At 48.2% G+C, this 22,585-nt stretch overlaps 1 protein-coding gene across 8 annotated transcripts in view; it reads right to left on the bottom strand.

Moving 5' to 3' along the window:
* The window catches only part of CDK5RAP2 (CDK5 regulatory subunit associated protein 2), a 178,690-nt gene that overhangs the window by 134,055 nt on the left and 22,050 nt on the right, over nt 1-22,585 (bottom strand). For all 8 annotated transcript variants that reach the window (XM_043870667.1, XM_043870665.1, XM_043870673.1 and 5 more), the window contains 3 exons: nt 15,126-15,236; nt 11,208-11,284; nt 2,490-2,613 (listed from right to left, as the gene is read on the bottom strand). In XM_043870667.1, coding sequence (XP_043726602.1) covers nt 2,490-2,613; nt 11,208-11,284; nt 15,126-15,236 — 312 coding nt within the window. The remainder of the gene's footprint in view (nt 1-2,489; nt 2,614-11,207; nt 11,285-15,125; nt 15,237-22,585) is intronic.

The following is a 22,585-nucleotide window of genomic DNA, read 5'->3' as shown; positions in this document are numbered from 1 at the left end:
GAGTCACCATCATCTCCATACACATTCATCCCACACCCCACTGCCCCCTCACTATTTTTTTTTTAAGATAATGACTACACAACTCGAAAGTACACTTCCTAAACCTCCAAGGTGATTTAGGTGGTGAAAATCTCTATGTTCTTCCTGAGAGCTCAGAGAAGCCAAGAGGGAAACTGTCTAGACCGTTGGGTGAGGGGAAAGGTCCTGGTACTCAGGAAAGTGACCTGATATCCTATCTGAATCTCCGAGCCCTCAGGCCGGCAGCCTCTGACTGCGCCACAAAGAGGAAAGTCAGATCGAACTGGGCTCAAAACCCAGCTCTCCCACTTACTTGCTGGGTGACCTCGCGTAGCCCCTTAACCTCCCTGAGCCTGTTTCCCAACCTGTAAGACAGGGAGCGGGACCTCCCTGGCGGTCCAGAGGCTGAGACTATGAGCTCCCAATGCAGGGGGCCAGGGTTCGATCCTGGAGCCCACATCCGCAACTGAAGGTCCCGCCTGCCACACCGAGGACCTGGTGCAGCCAGATAACTAACTAAAACACAGAGAACGGATAACCACCATCTCTCTGGAGCTGCTGGGAGACCCTGTCACATGCCTGCAGCATCCCAGGAGGCTCCAAAAATGCTGGCCTCCCCCCCGCCCGGCCCCCTGCATCCACACTGAGTCCTCCACCACCGCCTTCCCAAGGGTGAGAGCCTGGTGATCTCGATGGCAGCTGGGGAAACTTACCAATATTCTGAGACAAAAAACAGCAAAATCTATTATTTGGTGAGTGCCTACTGATGCCGGGCTTTGAGCAAGGAGCTTTATTTACATTATCTGTGATCCTCACTCCACTCTAGGACGTTATATCCTGTGAGACAGACGGGCAGCTCAGAGCGGAAGCTCGGCAGGCAGACCACCCGGCACTCGCTCTGCGCCCACGTCACCAGGATTGTTTTTAAAGAGGGACAGTAAAAGCATTTGCCTCATACAGTTACTGCAGGGGGGAGCTAAATCCGTGTATGAGAAGGCTAGGAAACCCTTCGTGGGTGCGACATGCGGCGTCTCAGGCGTGGCGAGCCCCCGTTAAGCGCTGGTTCACCGCAGTTATCACAATCACTGCAGAGCAGGCACCTGCGGCCTCATTTCGCAGACGAGGCAGCTGAGGCTCAAGGGGCAACTGTCTTCCCCAAGGTGACAAACTAGTGACAGAGCCGGAATCCAACCCCGTACCTCAGGCCAGCGTTACCCTGAAGGTCAGGGAAGCTCTAAACCAGGAAACCTAGGATGACTAAACCAAGGCTGAGCTTCCTAAAGTCTCAGAACTCCATTTTAACTGAAGTTCGGAATCTGAGCTCCAAAGATTCTCCTTTTGCTTTCAGCTCAGCTGCTTATGATGCAGACTAGGTTCCCCGCCCTTTCTGAGCCAATCTCCTCATCTGTATTTTGGATCTACACACCCCCTTGGGGCTGCTGTGAACAGGAAGAATGGAAAAGACCATCATCAACCAAAGCGCAGTACAAGCGGGTCTGCTTTTTGCATCCAGAAGTGCTCTGAGGTGTCATCTCCCCTCTTACCTGCTCAGAAGAACAAGGTTACAGGTAGAGAAAGTGAGATGAAATGACAGACTTCAAAGATCAAGAATGAAGGGCTGCGATTATTCCTCAGTACTAGCTTAACATGAAGAAAACTTTCTAACACCTAGGAGACAATATATTTTGGCCAAGAAGCTTCCTGCCCCCCACCACAGTCACGGGGAGCACCTGGCCGAGTCAGTGGGGGGGCTACACGAGCGGCTGCCCGAGAAGAGGGTCAGTGAGCACAGGAGGGTGGGGGCCGGAGGCTGGGCTCTGGGGGCCAGGGCTGCGCCAGTCGGGAAGCCTGGCTCCGGGCTGAGCTGCATTAGGCGGGCCCGTCCCTCGCTGGGCCTCAGCTTCCCCTTCTGTAAAGAGGCTGAACTAGACGAGAAGAAGGGCGATGTGACAGCCGGAACACAGGCTTTAGAACCAGCAGCTCTAAGCTTAAAGGGGCTTCCCTGGCGGCTTTACAGGAGACACAAAGACGCGGGTTTCATTCCTGGGTCGGGAAGATCCCATGGAGTGGGAAAAAATGGCAACCCGCTCCAGGATTCTTACCTGGGAAACCCCATGGACAGAGGAGCCTGGCGGGCGACAGTCTATGGGGCCACAAAGAGACGGACGCCACTTTGCAACTAAACAACGTTTAACCAGGGATTAAGCTTGGACTAGTTAGTGTGTCTCTGTCCTTCCGTGTCCGCGCCCTCATCGAGAGGATGCGGACAGTAAAGGGCAGCGTGCAGGGTACACGGGTGTGGATTCTGTATGCTCAGTGCCCAGAGCAGGGCTGGAGCCCAGGGGGTACTCGGTAAGGGGGCTCTTGCTTCTGTTGACACCCTGACAGATTACAGGAAAAAGGAGCAAAGTTCTGCCCCCCCTGTTATGAACCCACTGTGAGGACAGTCTCCTCAGGGCTTGCAGACTCACCTCTTCTAAGAGGTGTATCCTCCTGGTCAGGACATCTTCGACCTGACGGACCTTCCTCTGAGCGTCCTCCTTCACCCGCTGAGCTTCAGATCCGCCCCCTCCGGCGAGGCTCTCAACTGCTTTGCTGTGAAAAGAGGCAGAGGCGTAAGATGCACAAGAGTGACGGTCAGACGGTGATTCCAGCGGCTCCAGAGAGACAAAGAGTACTTGCTGGTCCCTTCTCCCACAGACCCGTACTAAGCAGTTTTGGTTTTTTTTTAAACATTTGTAATTCACAAGCAGAAATAATGTAATATATAAATGTATTAAATCAATCATGCAGTACACCTTTGACCTACACAATGTTATATGCCAACTATATTTCAATTAAAATATGTATATGTAAAAAAGTAAAAAAAATAAAATACGTCTATGTGATATCTGTGTATGTGTATATATACATATACCATCCAGTGATTTTCTTAAAACCGGAATTACTAAGTTAAAGGATAAGCGCATTTTCAAGGCCTCTGACAGCTACGGCCAAATCCCCAGCACAAGACTTCCGATCAAGCGCACCTCCACCGCTGGCAGGAAGGGCGGAGGGCGGGTGTGAGCAGTGAGCAAGGGGCAGGGCGCAGCGGACTCCCACGACGGCCGTGGTTAAGGCGCCGCGCTGCCGCTGCCGGGGCTCGGGGAACGAACGTGCCGCATGGTGCAGCCACAAAGAAAGAGACAGAAGGAAAGGGATCGGGAAGCAAGGAAAATAGACCTGAGGGGAAAGGGCGGCCCCTGGAGGGAAGCGTCTCAAAGCCAGCAGGCCGCTCTGCGAGCACCAGTCGTTACTGCAGGCCCGAGGGGAGGGGGTTACCCGCTCCCCGCGCCCCCTCCACCTCCAACGCAAAAGCCAGAGCTCGTGCCGCCGGGCGTCACCGGGCGCCCGCTCCGCCTGACCAGCGGCGGTGGGGCTGGCACTCGAAACCGGACACGGGGCCAGCACCACTGATGGCCTTTCCTTTTGGTTCTCAAAAGAGAAAAACAGGGTCAGATGGGAATTTCTGAGACAGACTCAGAGCAGGTCTCATCGGATTTCCAAAGTGACTGCGGGTTTCCGGAAGGCAGAATAATAAAGGAAACGGCTCCACCTAAAGCTCGTTTTTCAGAAAAACGGCAAAAGAATAAATCTATTCATCACCAGCTTCCCGTGCCCTACTTTAAGGGCATATAACATTTCTCCAACCGGGAGTCACGTGATCAGACACTCACATGTACAGGCCATGTGCGTTTCTGACTGAGAACAATGGAGAGTCAAGAGGGCCACACTTGCCGTCCAAGTCTCAGACTCAAGTCGCCTACGAATAAAGACTTTATTCACATCTTGCTCCCTTTTACCAACAGGCCTTCAGAAGGCCCCCCCGTGTCATGATATCATTTTAATGGAATTCAATGTGAACAACTGCAAAGAAAGAACAGGGACTCTGGGGCTGAACAGATCTGCTTCCAAATGCTGACTCTATTACGCCCTCAGTGTGACTCTGGGCAAATTACCTCTTACACCTCGGTTTCCTCATTTGAAAAACGAGATGATTACCTCTTAGAACTAACGTGCTAACACGCCGTCGCTCCTCTCTGAGCTGAGTGCTGCCTGCTAGGCCGAGTCCCCGAGGACCGCGGTGCTGGCCCCTGCTGGGCGGCTCTGAGCGGCCTCGCTGCCCGCCTCGGTGGGAGTCTGAGCTGAGAACAGAACCTCTCCGGCTGAGACTAAGGCCACCACGGCCACCTCCCGGTTAATGCCATGAGATGTCCTCAGCCCCGCCGCCCCATTCCCCTCCATCATTTCCTGATCAGGGCTGTCTGGAATTCACAATGACTCACAGTGATTTCTACCACTCCTCAAGAGGCAGTATACATGGCTGAAAGATTTCTCTTTTAAAAGCTTTCCCCTCCTGAGCCTTGAACACAGGATTTTTCCAATCCCGAACTTCCCTGACTACCACAAATGTTTCACCCCTTCGGTTTTACAGGAACTTCTCTAGAGAATTGCTTGTTCCACTCCCCTCCCCTCCACCTGCGCCAGCCCCCCACAGCCAGCGGGTGCAAACACCAGCCCCAGTCTGAATCGCACACGTGGTCAAGAGGCTGACTGCAGCTTTTAACAAGTGCTGGCGTTATTCAATTCGGTCGCATTTTAGTATGCCACTAAAATGTATTCCCAATAATAAATGTTCCAACTTTTCATTTATCATCTTTGTATTTTACAGTTACTGAAGCAATAAAATTTATACTCAGCAGTATGGTGCGATTTTCCCCTACTAATGGAATTATTATTTTTGTTTGTGTTTTAAAGCCACAGAGATAAAATTTACTCCGACAATATGTCTGCTTTTGTTCTTAATGTCCCCTTCTTGTAACTGAGAATTATAATAATAGAAAACCAGCAAACATATATGTTTACTCCACGGCAAGGCGGAGCGAGCTCCAGAGGAGACCAGCTCCAGTTCTGTGGCCAGAAGAACTGGGCAAGTCCTCCCGTCCACTGAGCCTCAGGTTTCTCTTCACTCAGATGGGAATACTGGCTGCCTCAAGTAGCTGTTATAAAATCAGAAGCGATAAAGCGTGTCAAGCACCAGGCCTAGGATCTGGGCCAAAGCAGGACCTCAACAAATGTTAGTTCTCAGAAGATGGGAGGGAAGCTCAAGAGGGAGCGTCACATGTGAACTCACAGCTGATTCTCGCTGCTGTACATCAGAAACCAACACTGAAACGCGATTATCTTCCAATTAAAAATGCGCTTCTGAAAAAATACTAGTTCTCTCCTTCTTTCTTTATAGAAACCACAGAATCTGGGGCAAGAGAGGAGACAGACAGCAAGACCAAAGGAGAGAAAGGGTTTAGAGAAGCGGATCTAACCCAGCTTTCCACCCAATACAAGAAAGAACTTTCTGGGAACACCACTCCCGCTATCCTTTTTAGCCCTCAACATTTCCTCTTGATTCTTTCTATCCTAGTTGTGGTTCTTTAGGAAAGGCAAGGGCTTTTCCTGTAACAGATGCTGGGCAGTTCAGGGTCAGGACAGGCACCCTCAGCAGATGCTTGGTGGACGTGGCGCAGAGCCGTGGTGGGTCATCTGCACAAAGGCTCCAGGAAGCAGCAACAGCGGAGAAGCCAAGACTCAGAAGCTAAAGACCCGGCCACTGGCCGGGCCAACCCAGGACCCCTGCCCTTTCCACGGGCCCACCTCCACTCAGGTAGGGGACCAGACTCGGGGCCTCTCCAGGTGTAGTCATGCTGGAGAAGTAAGAGTCACACGCAGGAAAATAAAGTGCCCGAAACTCAGCGCTGGGGTACAAGTCAGGGCCTCGAGTCCTGATTCCAGCTCGGGTCTCTCCAAGCAGTTTTGCTGCGCTCTTTCCCTTCTCCAGGCCTGAACTGCGCCCGACAAAAGGGAGGTTTATCCGAGAAAGCTGCCTAGCTCCCAGGATAATGATGGACGGCAAGGGAACCTGAAAGCATCTTATCAACTGTGCGGTGTCGCATACACACACTGTCGCATACATGCGGGGTCACATACACGCACTGTCGCATACATGCGGGGTCACATACACGCACTGTCGCGTATGCGCGATGTCGCATACACGCACTGTCACATACGCACGGTGTCACATACACACATTGTCGCATACAGGTGGTGTCGCATACACGCACTGTCACATACACGCACTGTCGCATACACGCACTGTCGCATACACGCGGTGTCACACACACGCACTGTCGCATACACGCACTGTCGCATACACGCGGTGTCGCATACACGCGGTGTCGCATACACCCGGTGTCGCATACACGCACTGTCGCATACACGCGGTGTCGCATACACGCACTGTCGCATACACGCGGTGTCACATACACGCACTGTCACATACACGCACTGTCACATACACGCGGTGTCGCATACACGTGGTGTCGCATACACGCGGTGTCGCATACACCCGGTGTCGCATACAGGCACTGTCGCATACATGCGGTGTCGCATACACGCGGTGTCGCAAACACGCACTGTCGCATACACGCGGTGTCGCATACACGTCCTGTCGCATACACGCGGTGTCGCATACACGCACTGTCGCAAACACGCACTGTCGCATACACGCGGTGTCGCAAACACGCACTGTCACATACACGCGGTGTCGCAAACACGCACTGTCGCATACACGCGGGGTCGCAAACATGCACTGTCGCATACACGCGGGGTCGCATACACGCTGGGTCGCAAACATGCACTGTCGCATATATGCGGTGTCGCATACACGCGGTGTCGCAAACACGCACTGTCGCATACACGCACTGTCGCATACACGCGGTGTCGCAAACATGCACTGTCGCATACACGCGGGGTCGCAAACATGCACTGTCGCATACACGTGCTGTCGCAAACACGCACTGTCGCATACACGCACTGTCGCAAACACGCACTGTCGCATACACGCGGTGTCGCAAACACGCACTGTCGCATACACGCACTGTCGCATACACGCGGTGTCGCAAACATGCACTGTCGCATACACGCGGGGTCGCAAACATGCACTGTCGCATACACGTGCTGTTGCAAACACGCACTGTCGCATACACGCGGGGTCGCAAACATGCACTGCCGCATACACGCGGTGTCGCATACACGCGGTGTCGCAAACACGCAATGTCGCATACACGCGGTGTCGCATACACGCACTGTCGCATACACGCACTGTCACATACACGCGGGGTTGCAAACATGCACTGTCGCATACACGCGGTGTCGCATACACACACTGTCGCATACACGCGGGGTTGCAAACATGCACTGTCGCATACACGTGCTGTCGCAAACACGCACTGTCGCATACACGCGGGGTCGCAAACACGCACTGTCGCATACACGCCCTGTCGCATACACGCGGTGTCGCATACACGCCCTGTCGCATACACGCGGTGTCGCATACACGCGGTGTTGCATACACCGGGGTCGCAAACACGCACTGTCGCATACACGCGGTGTCGCATACACGCGGTGTTGCATACACCGGGGTCGCAAACACGCACTGTCGCATACACGCGGTGTCGCATACACGCGGTGTCGCATACACGCACTGTCGCATACATGCACTGTCGCATACACGCGGTGTCGCATACACGCGGTGTCGCATACACACACTGTCGCATACACGCGGTGTCGCAAACACGCACTGTCGCAAACACGCACTGTCGCATACACGCGGTGTCGCATACACGCGGTGTCGCATACACGCGGTGTCGCATACACGCACTGTCGCATACACGCGGTGTCGCATACACGCAGTGTCGCATACACGTGGTGTCGCATACACCCGGTGTCACATACACGCACTGTCGCATATACGCGGTGTCACATACACGCGGTGTCGCATACACACACTGTCGCATACACGCGGTGTCGCAAACACGCACTGTCGCATACACGCGGTGTCGCAAACACGCACTGTCGCATACACGCACTGTGTCATACACGCACTGTCGCATACACGCGGTGTCACATACACGCGGGGTCACATACACACGGTGTCGCATACATGTGGTTTCGCATACACACACTGTCACATACATGCACTGTCACATACACACACTGTCGCATACACACACTGTCGCATACACACACTGTCACATACATGCACTGTCACATATACGCGGTGTCGCATACATGCACCATCACATACATGCACTGTCGCATACATGCGGTGTCGCATACACGCGGTGTCACATGCATGCACTGTCGCATACACGTGGGGTCGTCACTGTAGCCAGAGGCGTCTGCGAAGAGGCTGAGGAGTGGCCACCGGCAGCCACGGGACTCAGCCTGGGCCTCTATGGCGGGGAGGCGACAGGAGAGTCACTGGGGCCAGGAGCGAACGGGAAGCAGCAAAGCCCGAGCGACAGGGGCAGGACAAGCTTAGCATCTGTGCGCCATCTGGAGTGAGGCGCTGGTGGAGAGCAAGCGGGAGCAGTGCAGTCACCGTGAAAATCCCAAGGGAGAAACTCCGCCCCAGGAAGCCTCCTGACATCGCCCTGCTCACCCCGTCCCCAGCCGAGGGGACTCCGCTTCCCGAACGTCCGCCCAATCCTGCCAGCAGCTCGTCCCCTACCTCTCAGCTCAACTGCTGGACTCGCCTCCTAACTCGCCTCCCTGCCTCCACCCCGGCTCCCCCACAGAACGGTCCCCACTTGGCCTCCAGAGTGACCTTTAAAATAAAAAAACAAAAACAAAGCCCTGATTGTGTCAGTGGCTTAAAACTCATGACTGTTTTCCGTGGGATCTCAGGATAAAGACCAACATCTCCAGCGTGACCTCAAGACCCTGCAAGACGAGGACGAGCCCCTAGGCGTGTGGGGTCACCTGAGACCTGCACACTCCCTTCTCCTTCAAGACTCTCCCCTCTTTCCCCTGGTTAAGGCCTCCTCACCCCCAGGTCTCATCGCAAATGCTACCTTCCCTGCTACAGACCTCTAGTTACAGACCTGCGGCCGCTGCGCTTGTTCTCACGGCGCCCTTTCTCCTCTGAGCCCTTGTCCCAATTTGTATTTACAGACCTACGTTTCCAGGTATTTGATCCCCATCACTGCTTCCAGAATGTGAGCCCCAGCCTGTCTGTCTGGATCACCGCTCTATTCTCAGGAACCTAGGCCAGTACCACACATAACAACTGCTTGATAAATATTTTTTTAATAAATTAATTAAGCTGATCAGATCAAGAAAGGGCCCCAAACTGCAGTCTAGGCACTTGGGGAATCAATGCGTAGAGACGTGGGCACCAGCCAGGGAACGCTCAGCCCGGTGTGCTGTTATTGAGGCGTGCGCGTGGCCTTTGTGAGTCTGGGTCTCTGTGTACACACGACTGGCAAGAAACACGTCCTGGCCAAGATCCGCAGCAGGCAGGGCGCTGAGTATGTAACAGACCGAATTCTACTACTGGCTCGCAGGCTTGGTAATGTCGATTTGACTTCCTGCCCAGAGAACGATGTTGCTTCCAAACAAGGACAAAAGCAACCAACGAAAACAGTGTATTAAGGGACTCCCCTGGCAGCCCAGTGGTTAGGACTCGGGGCTGTCACTGCCGTGCACCTGGGCTCCAGGAGAAGCCGAGATCCCGCAGGCCACACGGCACAGAGAAGAGGAAAGAGCAGACAAAAACCAACGGGTTAGTCCGGTTTGTTCATTCACTCATCACTCACTCAGGAGAAGATACCACGTGTGCAAGGTCAGCGTAGCCCCGAGAAGCCTGGACCGGGGCCTCCAGTCTCCTCCAAGCCCACAGCTGTCCACGCTGGCTGTGGATGGAGACAGTAACAGGGACCGTGGAGGCCGGCCCAGCGCAGCGCAGCAGTGGGCGTGTTTCAGCCGCTTGGTCATCCAACTGTTTGTGACCCCATGGACAGCAGGACCCTCTGTCCATGGGATTTCCCAGACAAGAATACTGGAGTGGGTTGCCATTTCCTTCTCCAGAGGATCTTCCCAACACGGGGATCGAACCTGCATCTCCCACCTTGCAGGCAGATTCTTCACCACTGGACCCCTGGTGAAGCCCTCGCAGGGCCGCTGTGCCCCGGGCCGCCGAGGAGCTCTGCCGCTGGGGCCGCCAAAGCGCGACCACACGAGCTTCCAGCCAGGTCCTCGGTGGGTCAGCTCCAGGGAGTCTCCATCATCTCTCAAGTGAAACTCAGCGCACTCTCGTGTCACCCTCCTGCTCATAAACGCCCTCTGTCATTGCACCCCATCACACCCCACTTACAAGCTCACCCACTGCCCAGGCGCTCCTGAGAAAAGGGAAGTCTCTTTTCAAATCCTCAGCACATTTACCTAAGAAATGTTTATGAACGAATGAATAACCAACTTGAGATACAGACTCTTCTCGGAACTATGATTGCTGTTCAATAAATATTTAAATTAATTAACTGATTGATTAAAATATTAGTTTTTAATTTGTTTAATGCAGTAGAGCCCTTCCTTTAATGAAATACTACAAGGGACCCTAGTACAGAAAACACACACAAAAATGAGTTACTCTGGCTGGAGCCCCACGCCCTGCCCCCATGCCTCACCCAGCTCGGGGGTCTCTCTAAGACTCCCAGGCCCTCGGCCTTTCACAGAGATGAGAACGAACGAGCTGCGGCGGTAACTGACGGTGTAGATGGATCGCACAGACACATCCCTAAGGGGAGAGGCCAGACACAAAAGGGCGGGTGCGCGGCAGATGGCTCCTTCTGAGTTCAAACACACAGGCAGAGCTGAGCAACGCGGGTGCCCGTGGCGAGCGCAGAGGTGATCTCTGCAGAGGAGTGTACGTCCCAGGAGCACAAAGGAAACGGCCCGGGGGCTGATGACCTCCTGGTCTGTGGTCTGGACGGCGGCCAGTGCTTGCTTCACGGTGCCTGCTCCGTGAAGAGCATCACGCTGCACACTCACCATCAGCGCATTTCCTATGTCCTGTTTTTGTAACATACTTATAGGAAATGGTTAGATAGATGAGATACTCAGAGAGCATCACCGACTCAATGGACATGAGTGTGAGCAAACCCTGGGAGACGGTGAAGGACAGGGAAGCCTGCTGTGCTGCCGTCCACGGGGTCACAAAGAGTACTGAGAGCAACTGGCTTAGAGACTCAAGGCTCTCTTCTCTGAGCGCAGCCCGCCACCGCCACCAGGCCCAAGAGGGGGGAACAGGTACTCACGAGGCTTTGATGAGCAGCCGCTCTCTCTCCTGCAGCTCCCGCTTCAGACTCTCTACTTCCACCTTGAGCTCGATGTTCTTCGGGACAAGATCAGGAGAGAAAAGAAACCGTGTGAAACACAGGCCATCCGAATGCCTTTAGTGGGGAACACGCCATCAGCATGAACTGGCTCCGCGATGCTCGTAACGGGCAGATGTTAGACTGAAACCCTCATTAGCCTTGGAGCGCAGGGAAAAGGGGATTATTAAACACTGGTGGGCTCCAAAGAGAGCCCTGGATTTCTCAAGGCTTGGAACAATTATGTAAATTTTCCAAGCATCTAACAGCCAGAGCACTCAAACATTGAGGCATAAATGTCATACAAGTGAGGCTGATTTAAAAATTGTTTGCCCTCCGCCAAGCAAATTTACAAGCAATTCTGCAGTTTGTTTTTCCCATTCCAAGGCAATTACTTCTGGCTGTTTACAGTCATGCATGTGGTGGTTGGAGCAGTGGGAACGTGTTGCAGCTTCCAAACAACATGTGGATGGGAAGCCACATCACTGCCTGTCTCATTTCAGTGTGAGATTTCAGGGTACCCCCTTCCCAAAGAGCCGTGACTACACGGGGCCCGCTGCCTAGAGGGGACACCATGGGCTCTCTTCCTCTTAACTGACGGGGACAGAGGCAGACACACAAGGCCGTGGGCCTGTAACTCCTGTGACAACCCAAAGGCAGGATCTTTGGCACATGGATCACAAGATGAGGCTGTGGGGCAGAGACAGGCTTTGAGAACCAGTTCCCCAAAGTCCTCAGACGGATTAGATGAAGTCACCCAGCACAGAGGCTGTAGTCTATGGAGTGTAGACCAAGGGTGTAGTCTACGGAGGGCTGCTGTAAATCCAAGATTTCTGTAATCCTGCACCTGCTTTATTCTAATAATGTACACCAACCGGACATTCTATTCCCTAATACATGTGTATCACTGTAAATAAAAATAACATTTCCAGTACAATTTACAATCTCAGAGGACATGCCTCCCTTTCAGCCAAGCAGCCCCGAAGGGGAGAAGTCAGCCAGGATGGAAAGGCCACGGCCGTGGGACTTGCCAACTGTTCAGCCGCTCAGTCGTGTCTGACTTTTGGCAACCCTGTGAACTGCAGCACGCCAGGCCTCCCTGGCCTTCACTATGTCCCAGAGTTTGCTCAAACTCACGTCCATTGAGTCAACGATGCCAGACCTGGCTTCAAATTCTGTCTCTACTCTTTACTGGGCAGAAGCCGCGCTGAGTCAGCAGATGCTCGTCCACTCGTTCCTTCACATGATGGACACACACCAACCCCTGTGACAGGCCGAGCCCCGGGTGAGCGTCGAGGCCACCGTGGTAGGCAAGGCAGACACAGCCCCTGCCTTCTTGCTCATATCCAACACGAAAGCGGAGGTGCGAGCCTGTAATTGACCTTAGAAACACAAGCCCGAGGGACTTCTCTGATGGTCCAGTGGCTAAGAGTCCTCACTTCCAACACAGGCGGCCAAGGTTCGATCCCTAGCCAGGGAACTAGAGCCTGCAAGCTACAGTGAAAGATCTTGGATGATGTAACTAAAAAGACCCCGCATGCAACAACAAAGACCCCATGTGCCACAAGATGCAGACAAATAAATAAATATTACCAAAAACAAAAAAGTTCTCATCACAAAGGGGAAAAAAAAAATCTTAAAAAAGAAAAGGAAGAAACAGCCCTTACTCCCCTCTCAGATCCCGCAGGGGGTCACGCGGCAAACACGAGGCCCAGCTGCCCTGGTGGATTCGAGGACTGGATGAGCTAACAAATGAGACGGGTGGGGAGACAGGGCTCAGGCCTCGTCATTTTCTTCACTGCCAAAAAACGGAGACTACGGAGGTCATCTCTGCAGAGCTTTTCCTAGAAACACCGACCTCTGCACAGAGGACAGTGAGTGACCGCACACAACGTCTTCAACTGTGGTTTTGGGAAAACTGCAGAAACCCCCTCAAAGAGAAGATTCCTCTTCCAGCTCTCTGAAGGGCAGAGAGCTTCTACGTAACAGGTGATGTCACATGTTCTAAGTGGTTTGCTTTCTGATGAACCAACGGGCAGCCCCAGACCAGCGAATTTAAAAGACGACACGGCTAACATGTCCGCGAGATTATTTTTTGCAAGCCTAATACTTCAAGCTATAAACTTATATACATGGTGATCATATTTTCTAAACCGAAAATCAAGACACCATATAAGTATCAAATGGAATATCATTATAAAAATGAAGAAGCTCTTAAACCACTATTAAGGAACGATATGCAAGATATTATTAATATCAAAGCAGAACATGCTCACATTTATGTAAAAAGGGCGTTGATACATAATATACACACACACAATGGCTGCTTGCACACACATCACATTTCTCTGCCTGAAGAATTAATCATATTGGTTAGATCTAGGGAACCAGGAGACAAGGGTGGAAGGAAGTCTTTCCAGTGTATACTTTCTACACTTTTTGATTCTGAGCCATGTACACCTATCCAAAAAATTAAAATTTAAATAAAAGTATAATCAAATCAAGCCATCTAGCCAAGCAATGGAAAAAGAAGAGCTGAAACTGCATAGGACAGTGAGGCAGCAGACCCAGGTTCAAAACCCATCTCACGGAGCAGCTACACAACATCAAGCACGTTACTGATCTTTCCTGGGCTTCAGTTTCCTTTCCTGCAAGATAAGGATCATTCCCATGGGACAAGACTGCCTTGAGAATTAAAACAAGAAGATGATGAGTGTACAAACACCCAGGACAGGTGCCTGACCAAGAGGAAGCAGTTAACTTGTTTTTGATTTCCTAACACCCATATTTGTCCTGACGTACATGACAATCATACACAAGTAGGAAATATTTTAAGTGACAGGCTTTTCTTTAAAATTTTGATTGCGTCACCACTTCTTTCCCAAAAGGGGGAGATCCTCATTGTCTTTCTCTCCCACAATAAAGGGGGGAAAAAATTGGGTCTTGAGGGACAAGGGAGCTTTTTAATTCTTGGGAAAGCTCAGACGTACAATACAATCTGTCTTCAAGACAAGTCCATTTAAGTCCACCCACTAAAAGTTAAGGAGGGTTCGTTTTCCTCCTTCAAAAGTTTCCACTGGTGCAAACTTCAGAAGAGGGAAAAAAAAAGGAGTCTCAAGCCAAGGGCTAATCTCCTGGAGAAAGTCAAAAAAGGGGCACTGAAACATTGTCTCCTGCCTTTTCAAGAGAGCCAAGTTCTTTTTTCAACTCTCAGAACCACGGTTTGTTTTCAGGCAGAGGCCTCTGGGTCAAGACTTGAGATAGGAATAGACTTTTTTCTGACAGTTATAAGCAAGCACGCAAGGAATACAGAAGAGTCGTATCACAGAAAAAAATGACAACCCTAACTTTGGGCTGCCAATGGAAGCCTCAACAAGACAATGATGATCACTGTCAAGGGCTGACTGTGTGCTGAGGCTTTTCATCTATCAACTCATTTTAATCCACACAAATAACCCCAGGACAGAGGGATTATCACTAAACTCTGGAAGCAAGCCCAGACAGCTGAAGGGACTTGCCTACACAAGCTAGTGAGTAACAACAGGATTCAATTCCAAAGACATGCGCCACCATTTCACTCTTTTGTTTCAATTATAAGTAATGAGAAAACGGCAATTGAGATATGGTAAGTCAGAATTCCATTTTAAGAAGAGAGAAAGACTCCCTTAAAATTAATCTTGTATCGCTTTGCTTAGTTTTAAGGTCATTCTATTATCTTTACGCTCCCTGTAATCAATTCAAATGAAAGGAAAGCAGCGCTATCTACTCACGCCAACTCTGAGAACAGATATTAATCGAATCACTGCTTCGAATGACTCTGAGGAAAGAGGCAGGGGCAGCAGCGCCAGGCGGGGCACTCACGGTTCTGCAGACGCGCTCGGTGGGGCCATCGAACTCCTGCTGCATTCTTTCCTCGAGGAAATAGATTCGGAGCTTCAGGTTAAAGTTCTCTTTCTTCAGTTCAGTGATTTGCTAGAAAAGAAGCACAGGTGGGTTATCGAGAGTAAGGTCTGAGGGAGAAGACCTGCATGAACGCCCGTAGCTTCCCAGGCTACCAAGGGACAAGAGCTCACCTCTGCTCCAACTGCACAAACCCAGGATCGGAGCCACACTCAGGACCGTCTGGGCACTGAGATGGGTAACGACTGAGTGGAGACAGAATTCACGACTCCACACTGAAAGCAAGTGAGTAAAGAAAGAAAAGGAAAGGAAGAAGGGAAGCTCTTCTTTACAAAAGAAATCAAGTTAACAAACGTAGAGAGTCGCAGGAAGAGAAACCCACCATCATACAACTGCCACAGTCGACTAACACACACGTACCTGGTAATAAACGACTCGGGCAGAGATCAACACGCAAACGCATTAGGTGAAAGACCACTGGAGGCACGGTATTCCCACCGTCTCAAGCCATCAGACGGCTCAGCATTTACAAAAGGAAAAAGCATCGTCGCAATTTAGAAGCCTAGCAGACATCACCCCAATCAACAGAATATATTACTACTGCCCCTCGCGGAAGAACTGACATGCTGTGCCTCCTGAACTAAATCGCTAGAGGTAAGCAATTTCATTTAAAAATGCCAAAATGCCTATAATCTTCTCTTTTTCTTTTTGTCTTTTGGCAACTTAACAGCCTGTGAGATCTTAGTTCCCCAACCAGGGAAACCTGGACCCTGGCGGTGAAAGCACCAAGTCCCAACCACTGGACCGCCAAGGCATTCCCCACATACCCACACCCTTTAACCTGCAACTAATCGAGCGCTGTCAGACTTCCCCGGTGGCGTTAGTGGATAAAAATCCACCTGCCAATGCAGGGAACATGGGTTCAATCCCTGGGCCGGGAAGACTCCAGCCGCCACGGAGCAACTCAGCCCGCACCTACGGAGCCTGAGCGGGCGGCAGCTGAAGCCCGCACGCCCAGGGCCGGTGCTCCGCGGCGGGGGGAGCCGCGGCAGCGAGGAGCCCGGAGCCCGCGCACCTCCACAAAGAGCAGCCCTGCCCGCCGCCAACCAGAGAAAGAAGCCTGCACGCGGCAAGGGAGACCCAGGGCGGCCAGAAATAACCGCAAACGAATACAACTGTTCTTACAACGTTTAATCGAGAGTCGTCAATCAAACAAATCCAAATTGAAGGGAGCTCTACAAACAATAGGCTCGGACTCTTCAGAAATCTTCATGACAAGCTCAAAACAAAAATGGCTGGGGGACTCCTCTAAATGAATGCAAGTAATAGAGGCCTGACTACAAAGTACAATAAAATCATACAGTGACTCTTGGAATCTTTTTACGCTATATGGAGACATCTGGGGGACTCCGAATAACAACTTTCCACCAAGCAATATTATTATGAGTGTGTAAGAAAATGTCCTAAGCAAGAGATTCACGCTGAAGTTCTCAAGAGCACTGTCATAATATCTGCAACTAGCACCCTAGTGAGGGGGGAGGGAGGGGAAGAGAGATAAAGTAGATGTAACAAATTTAAAAGAAATGAAATCAAACTATATTCCCTGACCATAACGGACATAAACTTAGAAATCAGTAACAGAAGGAAAACTGGGAAATTCCCAAGGACTCAGAAATGAAATAGCACGTCTCTAAACAATCTATAGATACAAGAGGAAATCAAGACATTTTGAATAAATGAAAATCAAAATAAATCAAAATTTGTTGGATGCAGTTAGAGTAATACTTAGAGGGAAATTTATACTATTAAATGCTTTAGAAAAGAAAAAATATTTACACACTTTACATATGATAGCTCAGTTGATAAAGAATCCACCTGCACTGCAGGAGACCCTGGTTCGATAACTGGGTCGGGAAGATCCGCTGGAGAAGGGATAGGCTACCCACTCCAGTATTCCTGGGCTTCCCTGGTGGCGCAGCTGGTAAAGAATCCGCCTGCAACACGGGAGACCTGGGCTCGATCCCCGGGTTGGGAAGATCTCCTGGAGAATTCCATAGACTGTATAGTCCAAGGGGTCGCAAAGAGTCGGACACGACTGAGCAACTTTGGCTCACAAGGACCTACTGTGCAGAACAGGGAAGTCTACTCGGCGCCCTGTAGAGACTTACAAGGGGAAGAATCTGAGCGATTCTACAGATTCTACAGAATCACTGCGTGTACTCTACATGTGCATGGATGTGATTCACTTTGCCGTACAGCGGAAACCAACACAACACTGTAAATCAAGTATACTCCAATAAAAATAATTGTTTTTAAAAAAGCGTATTTCAAATCAATAATCTAAGCTTCTATTTTAAGAAACCATGAAAAGAGCAAAATAAACCCAAAGCAAAAAGAATGAAGAATATAATAAACATAAGAGCAGAAATCAGTGAAAAGGAAAAGAGAAAAACAACAAAGAAGAACCACTTTTAAAAGATGGCTCTTTCAAGTGATTAATGAAACTACTATACCTCTAGCCAAACTGGTAAAATAATAAATAAAAAGAGAGAGAGAGAGAAGACATAACTTACTCATATCAAGAATGAAAGAGGAATTATTACAGATCCCATAGTTATTAAAAAGATATATGAGAATAATGGATACAAATCTATACATGTAAACTGGAGAGCTTAGATGAAATTACACAATTCCTTCAAAGCTTCAAATTATCAAAATTTACCAAAGAAGAAATTAAGAGAAACTGAACACTCCTATAGCTATTTAAAAACTTACATTTGTAATTAAAATCTTCCAAGAAAGAAAATTCCAGGATGATTTCAGTAGCAATTTCTACCAAATATTTAAATCTCTACCAATTTTACACAATCTCTTCCAGAAAACAGAAAATGAGGGAACTTTCCCATTTCATTTTAGTAGGGCAGCATGACCCTCATAAAACCAGATAAAACATTATTAGGAAACTACAGACTAAATCCTCTAACTGACAGACTCAAAATCCTCAACTAAATTTTAAAAAGTTCAGTTCAGTTCAGTTGTTCAGTCATGTCTGACTCTTTGCAACCCCATGAATTGCAGAACGCCAGGCTTCCCAGTCCATCACCAATTCCCGGAGCTTGCTCAAACTCACGTCCATTGAGTCGGTGATGCCATCCAACCATCTCATCCTCTGTCATCCCCTTCTCCTCCTGCCTTCAATCTTTCCCAGCTTCAGAATCATTTCAAACGAGTCAGTTCTTTGCATCAGGTGGCCAAAGTATTTGATTTTCAGCTTCAACATCAGTCCTTCCAATGAACACCCAGGACTGATCTCCTTTAGGATGGACTGGTTGGATCTCCTTGCAGTCCAAGGGACTCTCAAGAGTCTTCTCCAACACCACAGTTCAAAAGCATCAATTCTTTGGTGCTCAGCTTTCTTTATCGTCCAACTCTCACATCCATACACGACCACTGGAAAAACCATAGCTTGGACTAGACGGACTTTTGTCAGTGAAGTGATGTCCCTACTTTTTAACATGCCGTCTAGATCTGTCATAGGCTTTTCTCCCAAGGAGCAAGCGTCTTTTAATTTCATGGCTGCAGTCCCCAACTGCAGTGATTTTGGAGCCCAAAAAAGTAAAGTCTGTCACTGTTTCCATTGTTTCCTCATCTATTTGCCATGAAGTGACAGGACCAGATGCCATGATCTTTGTTTTCTGAATGCTGAGTTATAAGCCAGCTTTTCACTCTCCTCTTTCACTTTCATCAAGAGGCTCTTTAGTTCTTCTTCTCTTTCTGCCATAAGGGTGGCGTCACCTGCATATCTGAGGTTATTGATATTTCTCCCGGCAATCTTGATTCCAGCTTGTGCTTCATTCAGCCCAGTGTTTCTCATGATGTACTCTGCATATAAGTTAAATAAGCAGGGTGACAATATACAGCCTTGACGTGCTCCTTTCCCAATTTAGAACCAGTCTGTTGTTCCATGTCCAATTCTAACTGTTGCTTCTTGACCTGCATACAGATTTCTCTGGAGGCAGGTCAGGTGGTCTGGTATTCCCATCTCTTGAAGAATTTTCCACAGTTTGTTATGATCCACACAGTCAAAGGTTTTAGTGTAGTCAATGAAGCAGGAGTAGATATTTTTCTGGAATTCTCTTGCTTTTTCTATGATCCAATGGATGTTGGCAATCTGATCTCTGGTTCCTCTGCCTTTTCTAAATCCAGCTTGAACATCTGGAAGTTCACATACTGTTGAAGCCTAGCTTGGAGAATTTTGAGCATTATTTTGTGAGTATGTGAGATGAGTGCAATTGTGCAGTAGTTTGAACATTCTTTGATATTGCCTTTCTTTGGAAAATTGGAAACATATTAACATATCATGAGTGGGATTTATCCCAGGAATCTAAGGCTACTTCAATATTCCAAAGTTAATCCATGTAATCCACCAAACTAAGAGACCAAAGAAGAAAAAATACATATGATAATAAAATGTGCATAAAAAGCATTAGACACTCAATAACCATTCAAGATAAAAATTCAGCAAACTAGGAATTCAAGGAAACATCCTTTATCTGCTAAAGGACATATGTAAAAATAAATCACACATCTACAAAAAACATATTTACTAAAGATGAAGAACAAAATGCTATTCCCCTAACATCAAGAATAAAGAAAGGATATTGGCTCTTATGATTCCTATTCAAAATATATTTGAAGTTCTAGACAGTGTGATAAAACAAGGGAAAAATATAAAAGGCATCCAGATTGGAAAGGAAGAAGTAAAACCACACTCACGTGCAGACAACATGACCATATATACAAAGAATTCCAAGGAATCTACCAAAAAAAACTCCCAGAATTCATTAAGTGAGTTTAGCAAAGTCAGCATGCAGGTATCAATCATATTTCAATATACTAGCAACAAATAATTGAAAGCTGAAAAATTTTTTAAATACCATTTACAATATCTCCAAAAAGGAAGATTTGTAAGTACAAATCTAGTAAGACATTATGTATGTCTGATGAAATCAAGAACCTAAATAAGGGAGGAGACTTACCAAATTCATGAATTGGAAACCCTTCTTTTAAATCAATAAACTGAGCTTCATCAAAATTTTAAAGTTTGCTTTGGAAAAACAGTGCTGAGAGAATGAAAAGGCAAGCTACACACTGAGAGAAAACATTTGCAAATCACAAATCCAACAGAGGAACGGTATCTAGAATACATAAGTATCTCTCAAAATGTCATTGCTAGGAAGCAACTCAATTTAAAAAAACAAAAACAGGCAAAAGTTTTGAAAAAACACTTCACAGGAGAAGATACATAGATGACGAATAAGCACAAGAAAAGATTTTTAAGCATCTTTACTGCTGCTGCTGCTGCTAAGTGACTTCAGTCGTGTCTAACTCTGTGCGACCCCACAGATGGCAGCCCACCAGGCTCCCCCGTCCCTGGGATTCTCTGGGCAAGAACACTGGAGTGGGTTGCCATTCCTTCTCCAATGCATGAAAGTGAAAAGTGAAAGTGAAGTCACCCAGTCGTGTCCAACTCTTAGCGACCCCATGGACTGCAGCCTACCAGGCTCCCCCGTCCATGGGAGTTTCCAGGCAAGACTACTGGAGTGGGGTGCCACTGCCTTCTCCATAAGCATCTTTAACCATTAGGAAAAAGTGAACTAAAACTACAATGAGATACCACTACACATCTATTAGAATGGCCAAAAAAAATTTTTTTTAATTGATAATACCAAATGCTGATGAAGACGTGGAACAAATGGAAGTCTCGTACTCTGCTGATGGGGGTGCAAAATGGTACAATCACTCTGAATAATAGTTTGGCAGTTTCTTACCCAAAAAAACCACATTTACCATATGACTCAGCGACTCCAGTCCTAGGTATTTACCGTAGAGAAGTGATAACCCATGCACACACACACACACACACACACACACACACACACACACAAAACTTATACAGGAATGTCTGCTGCAGCTTTATGAATAATCACCAAAACATGGAGAGAACTCAAATGCTCTTCAAAGGGTGAATGAATAAGTGCACATCCACATGGTGGGAAATACTCAATTACCGTGGTAGATGACGACGTGAATGAATTTCAAAGATATTACGGTGAGAGGAAGAAGTTACCCTCAAAAGATTACAAGCTGTATGAGGCCACGTATATGATCTCTGGAAAAAATCAAAATTACAGGGACTGGGAATAGAGGGATGGCTGCCAGAGGCCTGGGTGAAGAGTCTGACCACAAACAAGGAACACTAGGGAATTTTTGGCATTTTGGAACATTCTGATTGTGACTGACAGTCACATGAGCCTACAACTATATACACATATACCAAAAAAAAGAAAAATCAAATATATTTCTTGATTATGGCAAAAGTTACAAGGGAGTATACATATGTCAAAACTCACCTAACACTTAAAATTGCAGGGTGTTATTTTATGCAAAAGGAGAAGGGGGTGGCAAAGGATGAGATGGTTAGATATCATTACCAATTCAATGGACACAAATCTGAGCAAACTCCAGGGGAGCCTGGCGTGCTGCAGTCCCTGGGGTTTCAAAGCGTAGGACAGAACTTAGAGACTGAACAACGACAACAAAAATAAAATAGAGTAAAATATTAATAGCTGTACCTGAATGTTATGTATCACCATAAATATACATTCATTGGGGCTTTTCTTCAACATTTTTTCAAAAAATAATTGGTAATAGCACATAATACTCCTTTTAATAAATTTTTGAATACTTTTACAACTGATAAATGAAAATGATAAGCATACTCTACATTAAGTACATTTCAAATTTTCCACCCCTGGCCCCTTGTTAACACTTAAAGTTTCAATTTTGTGGCTAAGAAGAACAGAGCAACAAGCAATTGATAGGTTCATTAAAGCCTCCCTTTTAAATGTTTTAAGGAAACAGCACATAAAACATTCATTCAAACAAAAAGTCTACCCTGCCAGATGCTTCCTATAAAGAGAAACCTATTCCATTACTCGGCTACCAATAAATTATTTATGGAGGTTGCTAAGAATGCCCACATTGTGCATGCTGCTAAAATTCTTAGCAACACTTGAAAGAATATTTGTTCTATTTATAGGTGAAGAACTTTTTTTTTTAATGAGAAAAGGTAAATAAGCCTTCAGAAGGTCACTGCAAACGCCAGCCAAGCCCCAATGAATAAAATGAAATACAGGCACCAACTTTTCTGCAACAATGGCAGTCTCGTTCTCTGCTTAATGCCAGTCCTTCATCAAGCTTTCTCTGACAACCCCACCAAGCTGGACTGGGGTCCTTCTAAATGTTTCCATACACCCTTTAATTTCTCTGTCACATACACCCTTTAATTTCTCTGTCACAGCAACCTATCACACTGCAGTCTACCAGCTGGGTGATTTGCCTTTCTACCCAATCCGTCT

This window comes from Cervus elaphus, chromosome 16, assembly GCF_910594005.1.
Source record: "Cervus elaphus chromosome 16, mCerEla1.1, whole genome shotgun sequence".
Classification (NCBI taxonomy): domain Eukaryota; kingdom Metazoa; phylum Chordata; class Mammalia; order Artiodactyla; family Cervidae; genus Cervus; species Cervus elaphus.
The sequence above is the reverse complement of the archived record's forward strand: the minus strand, read 5'-3'. Positions and strand labels throughout refer to the sequence as shown.